Here is a 15,227-nt window from a genome sequence, read left to right on the forward strand (position 1 = left end):
TGACACATAAAAGGGCCTGGCACCAAAGTATGCTCCATGGGGTTTGTGCTACAGAAAGCCAATGTGTATGACATACAAGTCAATAATGAAATGTCCAACAGTAGGCAGTTTCTGTTGGGAAGATGCTACCTAGATCAAACTTGGATGTTCTGACCTTGGAGTCAAAAAAATGGGTTGAAGTCCCACCTCAGATACTTATTTTCCAAGTGACTGTGGGCAAGTCATGAAACATTTCAGAGATTCACTTTCCCCATTTATCAAAGAGAGATAGTATTAATTGCATAATCTACCTCATAGATTTGTTGTTAAGAAAGAGCTTTGTAAAACCTAAAGCATCCTTAAAAAAAGGCAAATTGTCGTTATCACTGGAATGAAGCTGTGAAGGCTTAGTTAACACTACTGTGGAGGGGCCTGACTATGAGGCTGGTGATCTTCCCCTTTTAGTTTCTATCCATGTAGAAAAATTAAAAAAAAAAACTATTTAGACATAAAGGAGGATGATCTGGAAAGTCAAGCAAAGCTCTGAGCATAGCAGAAATTAGTAGTAGATAGAATTTCTTCCTGGGGAGAGATATATAACCTTTAAGTGCAATGGAAGTTACAGGATTGGGACTTTAACTATAAGTGAAGCCAGAGCCAAGTTACTGACAAATCTAGGGCTTTGAATATCAAATTATTTAAATGAAAGAAGAAAATACAAATAATGATAAGGCTGTGTTTTTATTGATAACTATGAGCTTATAGGTAATTAGCATACTTGGAGTAGAGTTAAAGAAAAACTATGTGCACTGAGGGACATGAGAAGAATCAGGTACTTTGGATACTAACCTGTTCTGAAGTTCCAAAGTCATCCCATGAGAGGATTAATTTAAGATGATTCCAAAAACATTAAAAATAAAAATAAAATGGGTTTTCCCCAACCCTGGAGTAAACCAGGGGTAGATTAAATAATAAATAATAATTGCCAAGAATATGTGAGAGAAGTATCAAATTATATCTAGTCTTTTTTGTTTTGTTTTGTTTTGTTTTTTTAATAATGATTGCATCAGGCCTCAGAGCCTTCTATTTGAGATCCACAGCACATAAGAGTTACACCTTGCAGTCTACACAGGAAAACAAAACAAAACCAATAAAGTGAATAAATGAGCATCTCTTATCCAGGATAATTTAATGGTCAGCATCTTAAGCTGGTACAATAAATATATTTCTTTCAGATACTAAAGAAAGACAGTGATCTGTATGCTAAATTGTATATGAAAAAACAAAGTGTAATGTATTACATTTGGAATATTGGTTATTGCTTTCAATAATCTCAAATATCCCTGAAGCAAAAATGTATCTCTTTAATCATACACAAAATTTCAATGATGCAACATTACTGAAAATTATAAAAGATCACAATATGTTAGGAATAAAAATTGTAGTTTATCTATAGGACATTAGAGAGAAGTATGCTTATCATCAGTAAAGTGGAGAATATAACCTATGTGAGTATACAACCAACAAATGGGAAAAAAAGATATAATATAGAAGATGATGAGTTCTTAGAATTAGAAGGGACGTGATTTATATTTAGAAAGATTTCAGATTTAGGAAGGCCATCCAAATCTGTATAAAATCCCATTTTGACATATTCAATAAATTACTGTCCAGTCTTTACTTGAAGACCTCCAGTAATGATGAAACACTACCTCCTAAAGCAGTCTATTCCACACTAGAGCAGCTATAAATCCTTTGTTAAAGCTTGGAAGCAGTAAAACAAATATAATCTTTCCTCTATAGAACAAACTCTCAAATACATAAATACACATCATTTCCCTAGTCACCCTCAAAGTCTTTCATTTGTCAGGCTAAACATCCCTTACTTTCTTCAACCACTTCTCATGACAGGATCTCGAGGCCTTTTGCCATCCTGATTGCACTCCTTTGAGTTCCTTTTGGCTTATTATCATCATCTTTTCTACCACATGATATAAAGAACAGAACAATTCGCAACAAATACACTCTTACCAAGGTAGAATACAGTGGGATTATACCTTCTATAGCGCTGGAAACCACGCCTCTCAATGGTGGCTAAGATTAAATTAGCTTTCTTGGTTACACATGCTTGATTTACTGAGCTTACAATACACTAAAACCTCATACAAAACTTTTCCCAAAGAACAGTTGGCTAGATATTCCAGGCCCAGATACTTATGAGAATGATTTTCTGAACCTGAAGGTAAAACTTCATAGTTATCATTCTTAAATTTCATCCTATTAGATTTGATCTACTATTTCATCCTGTCATACAATTTGTTAGTCATCTTTTCCAAATTGATATTACTTTCAGATTTGATAAGCATGGCATTGATGTTGTCATTCTAGTCAATGATACAGCTATTAAATAGCACAGAACTGGCACAGATCTTATAGAAAGCTTTGTAGCTCTCTTGTGTTTGAAGAGCTTGTGCCAAATCTACAAAACTGATGATTTTGGACGAGCCACTTCAATTCTGAACTTCAACTTAACAGTAATTGTCATTTATGTTTTGGTTAAAGCTTTGTAGATCTCATCTGGACTTCACAACAATCTTGTGAATGCCAATCTAGGTATTATTATATCAATTTTTACAGATGAGGAAACTGAGGTCAAGTGACATGCCAAGGTCATATTTAGTGAGTATAAGAGGCCTCTTTGAGCCCCAAGTCCAGAGCTCCTGGAATTATATTACTATGTTAATTGCCAAATGGGAAGTTAACACCTTCCTTGTTGATGGGAAGATATAGTAAGGTTATCAATGTACATGTATCTTGAAAAGTTAAAATTACCATAAAATGTAAATATTGTGTGGATCAGCAACAGCTAATCTTATATCTAGGATGATTTGGGCAGAATCTTTTCTTCCAGATGGCAGGAATAAATGTTTTGATGAAACACTTCACAGACAACATCTTGTTCATATGTGAGGAAATATATAGGCACAAGTTAATTCTTTCCCAAGCTGTTTCTTTGCGATCCTATAGATACAGTGTGGGTAACTCTGAATTCACAGTAGTAGCAAGGGAAAGAGATGGATGATCTCGGCAGCATTAGGATTTTGTTCCCAAGGAAGGGCAAAGATAATGGAAACAACCAATAAAGAGTTGTAGAAAAATGAGCATGATGCTGCTGCAATGAAAACCATTACCCTGCTCTGCATGGAGCATGTCAATATTTAGCCATTTGTTCAGTGGCTTTGACTTGATTTAGACATTTTACATAAATAGAGATAGCTATCTATAATATGTGAGACTATCACATATGTGATATAGTGTGACACAGGATCCTGTCTTAGGTAAAGGCAGACTATAAGTTCATCTTGGGTTTGTCAAAAGTTTATGGGTTCAGTAAAGTCTGGGATTTCAAAAGGCTAGAGAATTTGACCCAGAATGAAGGAGCTCTAAAAAAGCTATAGTAGTCTTGAGAAGATAATAGCTCTCCTGAAAATCTGGCCATCTCTTTCCCATCATTGATACTTGAGCTGATCTATCCTCGCATCCACATGAACTAAAATAAAAATGGGAAAGGAATGATTTATGGGATTCCCATTTCATCAGGACCACTTCTCCCTCTTACCTGATTCACATTCAGTGAATGAAATATAACTAAGGATATTTAAAAATGAATATGAGACATGACCATTATCAAAAGTGTTGTCAGATTCTCAGTCTTAATCCAAGTGTACACGAATGGTTATGTGTATAAGTATATGGTCAACTCAGTCATAACTGGTAGATATCTTTTTTAAAAAAAAAATTCCCTACTGCTTTTATATCCAGCTAAAAAGACCTAGCCCTCCTACATAGAGGGGCATGCTTATAGGATGTTTCTTGCCAGCAAACAGAAATCACAATGGTATTTGAGACAGTAACCTAAGTAAGAGCCAAATTCATTTAATGTTCAACTGCCAGTCTGATGAAATGTTAATATTTCATGTAATTTTACACTGCCCTTATGGTGTCTCAGTACTAAAGATGATTTTACCTTGTTTGATTAACAACACTACTGCAGCAAGTGTAACATGGCATGAGCATAATCATGCCAGATCAACTATTTTCACAGGGGAATGAAGTAACAGCCTGTTGTGATAGAAATAGAAATGCTTATTTCTCTTCTATTTAATCAGAAAATCTATCTTTCTGCTAAAATGTATACAATGATAATTTTTACTTGATTCTTCATGTTTAGGACTCAAGTTATGTGATGAAGAGTAATTAATGGCCCAATGAAAGATAGGTATTTCCAAAAATCTAATGAAAGAATTCCTTAGGCGTATTACAGGTGCTGAAAGGATTACTTTCCCGAAATAGAAAATATGTCAGAATCTGGCCCTAGAGAAATAGTCTTTATATAATTTGGTATAAAGTAAGTCCATCACAGGACTAAGCCCCTCAAGGTACAACAAAGGCCTCATTATTAGTTGGATTGACATAGAAGACTGTAACAAAGTATTAAACACCTTGAGGATAGCACAAATCTACTCTGTCTAAAATGACTTACAACTTATTTTAAAAATCAGTATGAGAAATATCCAAACAGGCCTACTATCAAAGAACATAGGACTTTTAAAAAATATTAAGCTGTCTCATCTATATGAAATTTTAGATAAAAAAATCTGTTACCTATTACCATCTGGTCAACAGATAACAACAGGTATGATGAAACACCATTCAAATTACTCCTTGATGATTCAATGAAATGTTGCATTTGGCAATGGGTTAAATAATTAGATAAAAACAAACTAATTTTTTACCTCCAAAGAAATACTTTTCCCCTGTTTTAACTTGAAGGGGACTGTTAGTTCGAACTGCTGATGCTTCATCACCATCAATGGTGAGAACAGCAAAATTTTCCTTGGCTAGGAAACGAACTTCATGCCATTGTCCATCGTTTAGGCCAGAACCTAGCAGCAAAATGAAAGAAAAAGAAAATTTATATTTTAAGATATTTTGTTAAGAAAATACTTTCTTAGTTACCATTTTGTTAAAGTATATATTCAGTAACTTATTTTCTAATAAAACATGATGGTTGAGATTTTTAAGCTTTCATATGCATATGTACTTCATATTTTGTTTGCATTTGTTGAGGGTAACAAAGAGTACAATGATAATAGTAAAATTTAGAAAAAAAAGAGATATCTTTACTTAGAAAGTTATATAGTGTTTTTTAAATAGAAAAACCTAGACCCAAAGTGAAAAAAACAGAAAAAAATACAGAAAATGAAAACTAGTATGCTTTCATCTGCATTCAAATTCCATCAGTTCTTTCTCTGTGTGTGGATAGCATTTTTCATCATGAGTCCTTCGGAATTATCTTGGATAACTGAATTGTTGAGAACAGCTAAGTCATTCACAAGTGATCATTATACAATATTGCTATTACTATATACAGTGTTCTTGATTCTGCTCACTTCACTTTGCATTAATTAGTTCATATAAGTCTTTCCAGGTTTTTCTAAAATCCTGCTCATCATTTCTTATATGACAGTAATATTCCCTTATAATCATATACTCAGCAGTTCCACAATTGAAAAGCATTCTTTTAATTTCCAATTCTTTTCCACCACAAAGAGTTATAAATATTTTTGTACAAATGGGTCCTTCCCCACCCCCAACACACACCACCCCTTTTCTCTCTTTGGGATATAGACCTAGTAGTGGCATTGCTAGGTCAAAGGGTATATAGTTTTATAGCCTTTTGGACATAGTTCCAAATTGCTCTCCAGAATGGTTGGATAAGTTCACAACTCCACCAACATTGCATTAATGTTCCAGTTTTTCCACATCCCCTTCAATATTTATTATTTTCCTTTTCTGTCATATTAGCCAATCTGATAGGTGTGAAGTGGTACATCAGAGTTGTTTTAATTTACATTTCTCTAATCAATAGTGATTGAGAGTATTTTAAAAGTGGATGTTAAAGTTAAAAACCTTGATTCTGCTAAATCTATATTTTAGGCAGTATTTAGCATATATAATATAAATGAAACCTTCAGGGTGAATGAGAGTATAAGTAAAACAGAAATGAACTTTGAGGAAAAATGCTCTTGAGCTTAGAAGACAAAGATTAGTGAAATGTCAACACAATATTTACTGACATTACAATGACATATGAATAAAATTAATAACAATGGATGTATTTTGTCATTTAAACATGTACTCATGTAATAAATCAGAATTCTAAGTCCTTATAGTTTGTTTCCTTTATAACGGTATGTCTTTATTATTATTATTATAATCATTAGTTTTCTTTATTTCCTTTATTATTAAATCAGAAATATTAAATGAAGGGGAAACAAATATTTCTAGTAAATAGACCATTTTATTTTTCTATCAATAACCTCTATCAGTCATTACTTAATAACCTCAGGTTGCATGTTGACAAATATTCTCAAGGTACTAGATTGAAAGAAAATATCTAAAACTGTTTTTTAAAACATGTTACATTTTTAAGAATCAAATTCTGTGTAATTGAACAAAAAAATGAGGAACTAGTGAGGACATCTAGATATAAGAGAAAAGCCTTAACAACAACACAAAACCTGGTAGAAGCATGATGTGTTTGTTTGTAATAGCTGGTAGGAAAGCATGGATGGTGATTAACCAGAGGTCAGTAAAGCATTTGCCAAGTGGCAATGGAAGCCCAGTTGAAGACAAGGTGAAATAAGTTCTTTAGGGATTATGTGTGCATGGTTCTTTATCTTCCTTCTAAGAAATTATCAATTGTAGCCTGGAGGACTTGTTGAAGTGAAAGTGATAAAATGGCAGGAGAGACCAGTGAGGGAAAAGAGTAGATTTCATAGCTGTGTGACCCTGGGCAAGTCATTTAACCCCAATTGCCTAAAAAAAAGGAAAAAAAAAGAAAAAAAAGAGTAGGCTTCATGAGTAAAAAGTTGACAATGGATAAAATAAATTCAAAGAATAATAATAGTTTACTTTTAATATTATAAGAGCTTTTTATTTATTTATGTAATTTTGTGTTCCTTGCAGGGCCCAAAATTAAATCACTTTCATCAGTTAATGAACAAGAGTTTATTAAGTACTTACTCTACACCAGACACAGTGCTAAGAAGTGAACATATAAAGAAAAGTAAATGAAACAAACAAACAAACAAAAAGATTGAACAAGTAGCATTATTTCCATTTTATATCTGCTAAAACGGAGAGTCAAGGAGGATACTCAAATTGTCCATGGTCAACTGGACAAAAAGTACTGGATTTGGAACTCAAATCAGCAACTTCTGATCCCAAATCTATGAGGAGGTATGATATAGTGTAGAAGCCTGCACCTGGAATACTTTTTTGTTAAGTGTTTTAACGGGCACAGAATTCTAATTATGAGATTCCACGATTATCTTTGTGCATTAGTTTTAAACTTCTATACCAGCAAAAATAGTCTCTTATTACGTGGGAAAACACTACTGTTTACCAAAGGGCTGCCTTCTAAAGACTTTAACTTTTAAACCATAAAGGAAATGAAACTTTCTTTTTCCTTTCAGATAAAATGTGATTTAATTTTGGGCCCTGCCAGGAACACAAAATTCTACCTTATAGATAGCCACACAATCTCCTCGGAAGGGAAAGATCCTGAAATATCATTCTATGAAATGAAATTATTGCACAAGACTAGTTACAAAAAAACAGCCCTGTAGAGTAGGCCCCAAGGATCATATTGTAATGAAACTCCAGTCTTAAACTTTAATACCCATATAATATGATATAATGCTTCTGGCAGGATTTTTAAAGTCATCTCCAACAGTTGGAGTCTTTCTATATTAAATATCAGTTAACAGAAAACATTACCTAAAATATTTAAAAAGAAACCATTGTTTGCAACAAAACAAAATTTATATTCAGAGTCTTGTTCTGAACAAAAAAGAGATCTATTTCTGTAAAAAAAAATGATTATGATAAAATCTACCTAATTTTTATTTTAGGTAGCATGGTAACAAAATAAATTAAATGACAAGTAATCATATAAAAAATATGATACAACTGAAGTATGGTATAGTGAGACATTATATTGAGAAAGCAGAACACCATAAACATCAGAGCTCTACCACTTTCTGGGACAGCCAGGTGGTGCAGTGGATAGAGCATACAGACTGGAGTCAGAAAGACCTGAGTTTTTATCTGGCCTCAGACACTTATTAGCTATGTGACCCTGGGAAAGTCACTTAACCTTGCTTGCCTCAGTTTCCTCACCTGTAAAATGATCTAGAGAAGGAAATGGTCATCTATTGCAATATTGTTGCCAAGAAAACTCCAAATGGAGTCAGAAGAGTCAGACAGGACTGAACAACAACAATAACAACAAAACCACTTTCCAGCTGTTTGAACATGGATACTTTACTAAGACTCTCTTCATTTCAGGTATTCCATCTATAAAATAGGGATAAAACAATTTCTATATTGTATGTACAACTATTATACCATAGTTTGCATTTTTGAATTATTCTATTTTTATATTCAAGTTTTATTTTAATATTTTAAAATTAATCCAAAAAGAGTACTGTATTTAGAGTTAAAGGCCCTAGGCAAGAATCTGGTCTTTCTCGCTTATTACCTGTGTGATCTCAAAGAAGTTCATTTATCCTGAGGCTCACTTTGCTTATCTGTAAAATGAAGGGGAGTACACTACATGATTTTAACATTTTAGTGCAGCTCTATATCTAAGATTTTATCAAAACTTTTAGGTCATTGAATCAAGTAAAGCAACAGGAGTCAAAACTTAATGAATTTAAATGTAAAAAATTATCCAATCGTTTTAAAAACCACTTTAGCAGCTTCAAAATCCACTTCTTTGAGGTGTTGTTTCTAAACCAATTACTTTATTGTACTAGAAAACAATACAACATTTAAGGGTAATCTATCTTCATGATTTCTAGGCCATGTCAGTTGGCATTATTCTCCTCTATACAAGAAATACATGAATAGGCAGCGTGGTACAAAGCAAAAATTATTGGAATTGAGAGAAGAGACCTGGGTCCCAGTCCCAGTTAGGAGCCATGTAACTAGGTAGGTTACCTAATGCCTCTTAGTCTAATTTTTCTTAGTGAAAAATAGGGACACAAGTAATAAAAACAGGTAATATTTATTTACAGCTTTAAAGGGCTGGAAAGTGCTTCTCTCATTTGATTTCAATTGTATACTCGTCTCCTCACCTCAAATGGTTGTTATGAATATGTTTTCATAAAACTGAAAGGGTAGTTATATAATCTGGATGTGTGATTTCACTGGCTTAGAGATCTCTGTTCTGCACCTTCTTTTCTTCTCCTTCTATATTATTGTACTTGGTTACCTGATGAGATTTCATGGACTCCGTAATCATTTCTTTATTGAGGATTCTCAAATCTACCTATCCAGCCGTAACCTCACAGCTGATCTTGAATCTTGCATCTCCAGCTGCCTGTTAGGTATCTCAAAGTGGATATCCTGTACATAGCTTAAGATTTTCAAAAATGAGCTCATTATCTTTCTCCCCAAAACTCTCCCTTCTTTCTAACCTCCCTATTACTTTTGAGGGTACCACTATCTTTCTAGCCACCTAGGCTTGCAACTTTGGTATCAACTCAACTTCTTATTCACACCTTCTATCCCCATATCCAACTTGTTGTCAAGGCCTATCAATTGAAGCTTCATCATATCACTCATATGTAACCAATTCTCTTCTCTTACTGCACTGCTACTATAGTATGGGCACTCATCACTTAATGCTTGGACTATGCCAATATCCTGGCTTCCCTGGGGCGGGGGGGAAGTCTCTCCTCACTGCACACCATGCTTTACTTATATATGAAAAAGTAATTTTCCTAAGTGTAGGTTTGACCGTGTCACTCCCCTCCCACCACTCAGCAAATTCCAGTAGCTCTCAGATCAAATATAAAATCCTCATTCAAAACATGCCCCTCCATTTTTCCAGTCTTCTTATACCTTATACACTGTAATATACTCCCTGATACAGTGATACTGGCCTCTTTGCTATTCCTCAGTCAAGAAAACCTATCTTGCAGCTCTGAGTATTTTTCACTGGCTGTCACACATGCCTAGTATGCTCTCCCTTTTCATCTCCCTAGGTTTCCCTGGCTTGAAGTCCCCTGGAAAAATCTTACTTTCTACTAGAAGGCTTGTCTGATCCCCATTAATTCTAGTGACTTCCCTCTATTGGTTATTTCCAAATTATCCTGCATATAGCTTGTTTTTAAATTATTTTTACATTGTTTGAATTTTGTCTCCTCCATTAGACAGAGCTCGTTGAGATCAGGGACTGTCCTTTGTCTTTTTTCATGTTGTCAGCACTTAGCACAGTGCCTGGCACAAAGTAGGTCTCTAATGTTTACTGACTGACTCCTGACTGAGGAAAATCCTTTTACCAGTGAAAGTAAGCATTTTTTCTGAAACTTACAATCTTAGAGAGTTTTCCTACAACACTAAGAAAATGAGTGATGTGTTGAGGATTATGGAGCTAATATATGTCAGAGCAATGACTTGAAAGTGCTACAGAAATGTGAGTAGTTTTGTTACTATTATTGGAATTTTTGGAGTGGAGATAAGAGACCTGGACCTATGATTCCACTGACATAGGATGCTCTCTATATAGAAACTCCCTCCACAAATACAGATAAGCAATTGCTCTACAATTTATAATATTGAAGAGTTATCTGGGGCAAAACCAAAATATTGGAATATCTTTCAAATTTCCACCACAAAGTGATGAGAAACCATAGAATCACAGACATTTTAGTACTGGATCATCCAGGCCAATCTAATTTTATAGATGAAAAAAATAGTCATAGAGTTGTTGCCCATGATTGTGTAACTAGCAAATTCCTGCTTTGATATATTATATAAGTTTGAGGTTAGGCACTGTTTTTTTTTTTGTCTTTGTATCTTTACTGCCTAGAAGTGCACCAGAAAAGAATAGGAATTTAATAAATGCTGTTGAATGAAAAGGGAGGAGAAGAGAGAGAGAGAGAGACAGAGAGACAGAGAGACAGAGAGAGAGAGACAGAGAGAGACAGAGAGAGAGACAGAGAGAGAGACAGAGAGAGAGACAGAGAGAATGAGAATAAACTGGATGGGCTATTGGATTCTGGGCCAGTGTTCTTTCCAGGTTAAAGGGCTCATTTTCGGGATCATCCAGCTTTTCATATGGTGAGAATATACTAGAGTTCCATAGAAAGTTCCATAGAAAGGAAGTTCCTTTCCCTCTGTGCCTACATGAAGTAGGAAGGAAAGAAGTGAGCATCTCACACAGAAAAAGAAACAAAACCACTTTATGGGAAGTATGAGCTACAGTTTCTCTGTCTCCACTGCTTAAGCATTTATTCTGTGTGTCATTTCCCTAGCAATCTGTTAACATGGGGCCAGCAGAGTAGATTAGTTTTCTCCTTCAAAGATGCTATAAAGATTAACCACTCTGAGCCACTTCATAAAAGTAAAGTGTACCAGAAATGTTAAATTTAAAATAAAATCCATACAAAATAGAGCATTACTGAAATTTGGAAGGTTTTGGTGTGTAAACTCCAGAATATTAAATGGGGTTTGCTTGGCCTCTGAGATTATCTTCACTTGAAACCGGTGTAGATCAATTCTATATTATTTATGTGTGTAAAATATACTAATGTATTTGTTCAGAAAAGGAAGATGGAAGCATCTTAAATCTTACAAGATGTTTTGTGTGTCATAAATTCCCAAGAGAACAACTCTGGCCAGGAGAAAAGCAGTTCTTCTCCTTTCTACTTCTTGAAGCACTAATTCTTTCTCCTCCTAATTTCTTCCTGGAGCCATACTTAAGAGAGAAGAGCATGAAGAGTGGGCCAGGCCTCCTGTGCTGTAACATGAGTTCAGTTCATAAGGAGAGAATACAAACTCTTGGTCTAATAAAGAGCTGAGAGGTCCTTTCAAGATGTCCTTGTTCTTCCTTTCCCACTCTTTATCAGCTCCCTCACGTGAAAGAGTAGCAATGTGGCCTTGTGTTTGAGGAGGAGAAGGATACCCTGATCCTCTCTGTGGCTATGGGATCCAGCCTATTGCTTACTCTTTCTTTCTAATTCACTAAACATTTATTTGCTCTCTACTATGTGAAAGACACTGTTCTATGAGCTATGACTTTAACTGGACCAGTAAGGGATAAGAGGTTCACACTAAGCTAATGGAGACTTTTCTGGGCTGGAACTGTAATTTCTCCAACATAGGGAACTCTCAGTGAGGAAACTTCCCCATCAATGCAGATCAATACTTGCTCTGAAATGTATAGTGTTGCATGAGTCACTGAGAGTTTAAGTGATTTGCCCAGAATCACACAGCCTGTATCAGAGGTGGCTCTTGACAGAAAGTTATTTTGTGCAATGATTCAGTAAAAATTCAAAATCAAATGCCTATCTTGGATGGGGTCTTATGCCAGGTAGTATGAGAAATTCAAAGAAGCTTGAGATTTATATCCTGCTTCAAACAATTAAGAGTTGTATGATCCTGGGCAAGTCACTTAATATCTCTGTGCCTCAGTTTCTTGTTTATAAGTCAAGGGGGTTGAACTCCCTAAGATCGACTGCTGTAGGCTGGTGATTGGAAACTGGTAGGAATAAAATAAGCTATGGGAAGAAATGAGGGTGGCTTTGAGGTGAGAGAGGCCCAAATAGTTCAACTGAGTCACCTGCCCTGGGAGACAATGCAAGTAAAGAGAGTTGCTTAGGATACCACAGAACAAGTTCAGACATTGGGATCCTCTTGTGAGACCTAAGTTGGAAAGGGTGTGTATGTGGGGGGGGTGTCAGGAATTACCAGTCCCAATGTGTCAGGCATATAAGAAAATTAGTCTCATTTATTTGTAGTCACTTCATTTTGAAACTAGCACATTATCACCCAGATTGTTTACTTATCTTTTTATCGTTCTTGGTTCTGAATGACTAGGTTATTTCCAAAAATCATATCAACCTTCAAAAGCCAGAAGTTTGTCTCCCTTAAAGGTGTACAAAAAGTATGTTACAAACTCTGGAAGCAATTACCTAAGAGGAATTCCAAAAGGGTTCTGAGACATGGCAATGTGGATAGAAATGGTTTCTCATAGGTTACATTTTAAAAGCAAAAAACATTCATTTGGTTATAAAAAATGACTATAATTTTAAAAACAATGTTATTGCTATATAATCATACTTCATAGGTTTGTTTTATACTCACACAGATTATTTGAGTTGGATTTAAAAGTCCTCTTTTATACATGATTCATAATGGTAGAACACAGACAAGCATAAGCTGCAGATGAAAATTAATGATTTCTACAATTAAAAAAAAACCTAACGTCAATGTCTTTGAAGTCATAGTATAATAATGTTTTTTTTTTCTCATTCTGGGTTTTATCTTTTAGGGGAAAAGTGAAATTACTTGTGGTTAAGATATTTTTTCTCATATTTCCTTCACTTGTAATTGTAAGTAAAACTTGTTTCATATGCAGATTTGGAATGTTAATGAAGCATATTCTATCTAGACTTTTTTATTAATGGTATTATTTTAAAACTAGGACTCTTGAGGTAGTTGCTTTGATTGAATAAGAAGAAACAGATGTTTCTGTTATTAGGGACATGAAGGAAAGATTGGTTTAATGAATATTGAAAAATGCAAGTATTTAAAATATAGTAGGAAGCAGAGACATAACATCTGCTAGGCAAGCTCTTCAAATAAAATTACTGTAGCTAGAGCCTCAAGTCTTCTGCTTAACATCCAGTCTTAGGAGAGAAGAAATCTGAATATGGATCCATCATAAGGCAGTTAATTAAAGTGTTGCACTTGATGTGCTCATGACACTTTTCATAAATTATCAATTAAAATGATATTCAGTAAAATGGAAAAAAAAGTTCTCACTTGTATGCTCTGTGTCCATACATATATGCATACATATGATGTAGGAGTTACATTGATAAGTATATTATTAAGGGAACTGATCGCTTTCATTTTACCTTGTTCACTTATTAATTTTAACACAGAATTGTTTTGTAATTATGATTGTTCTTCAGTAGGGTATGATTTTAATATCATTTCCTTTAGCTCTAATCTACATTGAAGTCCAATATGAGCTAAAGATAGATTGATTAATCCATCTTTCTTTAGAGCAAAGTTATATGTTACTTTTACAGACCTAGAATTATATTAAAAAGGTCAGAAGTTCCAATGAACTTCCTCTGCAAAATTTCAGAACAGAGACTCAAAAGCGGTCATGTGGTCTGTTCAATAACTACTTGTGTTTCAAATCAAGTTTTAAAAGCCTAACTAGTCTGAACTTCATTTCCTTTCCCCTTTAAATTTTATATTACACTAAATTATTATTCCCCACACATAGCTTTCCCCTGATAGGAACTATTTCCTTCCCCCTCACAGCTGGGGCAGGAGGGAGTGGTGCCACTAGGAAGTAGAATGCTCCAGTCATCTTTTCCTCATCTTGTACAATTACATATTTCCAGTGATGCCTTAAAAAGGCATCTGATGCTACAGAAGATATGCTTATTAAATTTATAGATGAAATGGAGCTGGAAAGTCTAGCAAACAAATTGGATGGCAGATTCAGGATTCAAAAATATCATAGCAGACTACAATGATAGGTTGAATCAAAAGAATAAATTGAATAGATATAAATGTGAAGTTCCACACAGGATCAAAAAGCAACTTCAGAGGTATACTATGAGGTGGGCATGGCTAGACTTACATTTGTGTGCAAAGGATTTGAAGGCTTTAGTGGAGTGTAACCTCAGTATGAGAATTAATAGAATAATAGGATCAACATGCACACCCTAGGCTGTATTCAGAAGCACAATAACCAGATTAATGGGGATTATCATTCTACTAAAATCGATCCTGGTAAGAATTCATCTCTCTACTTTGTTCAGTTTTTGGTGCCACATTCTAGGAAGGACACAGAAAATAGGGCTGCGTCTAAGAAAAGAGTAAGAAGGTTGGCAAGAGAACTAGAAAACATGATTTAGGAAGAATGACAGAAGAGATTGGGGATCTTTTCCTCTGAGAAGAGGCCTAAAGAGAACATGATAGCAATCTAAGCCTAAGGGAGAGAGATTACACTTACTGTATTTTGTCCCATAGGATTAATGTATGGAAGGCAAAACAAGTCAAATTTAGATTTATGATAAGGAAATATTTACTAATAATTTGAGGTGTCTGAAAGTGGGGTCAGAGAAAGGAGTTTACCTTTCATTGAA

General features: G+C 34.6%; 1 protein-coding gene across 1 annotated transcript in view; it reads right to left on the minus strand.

Annotated features, from left to right (window-relative positions):
• CNTNAP2 (contactin associated protein like 2) overlaps positions 1-15,227 on the minus strand; it is a 2,649,987-nt gene that overhangs the window by 1,220,235 nt on the left and 1,414,525 nt on the right. Inside the window, exon 9 of the mRNA XM_027856858.1 lies at positions 4,776-4,925. Coding sequence (XP_027712659.1) covers positions 4,776-4,925 — 150 coding nt within the window. The remainder of the gene's footprint in view (positions 1-4,775; positions 4,926-15,227) is intronic.

This window comes from Vombatus ursinus, unplaced genomic scaffold, assembly GCF_900497805.2.
Source record: "Vombatus ursinus unplaced genomic scaffold, bare-nosed wombat genome assembly UNPS02011649.1, whole genome shotgun sequence".
Classification (NCBI taxonomy): Eukaryota; Metazoa; Chordata; class Mammalia; order Diprotodontia; family Vombatidae; genus Vombatus; species Vombatus ursinus.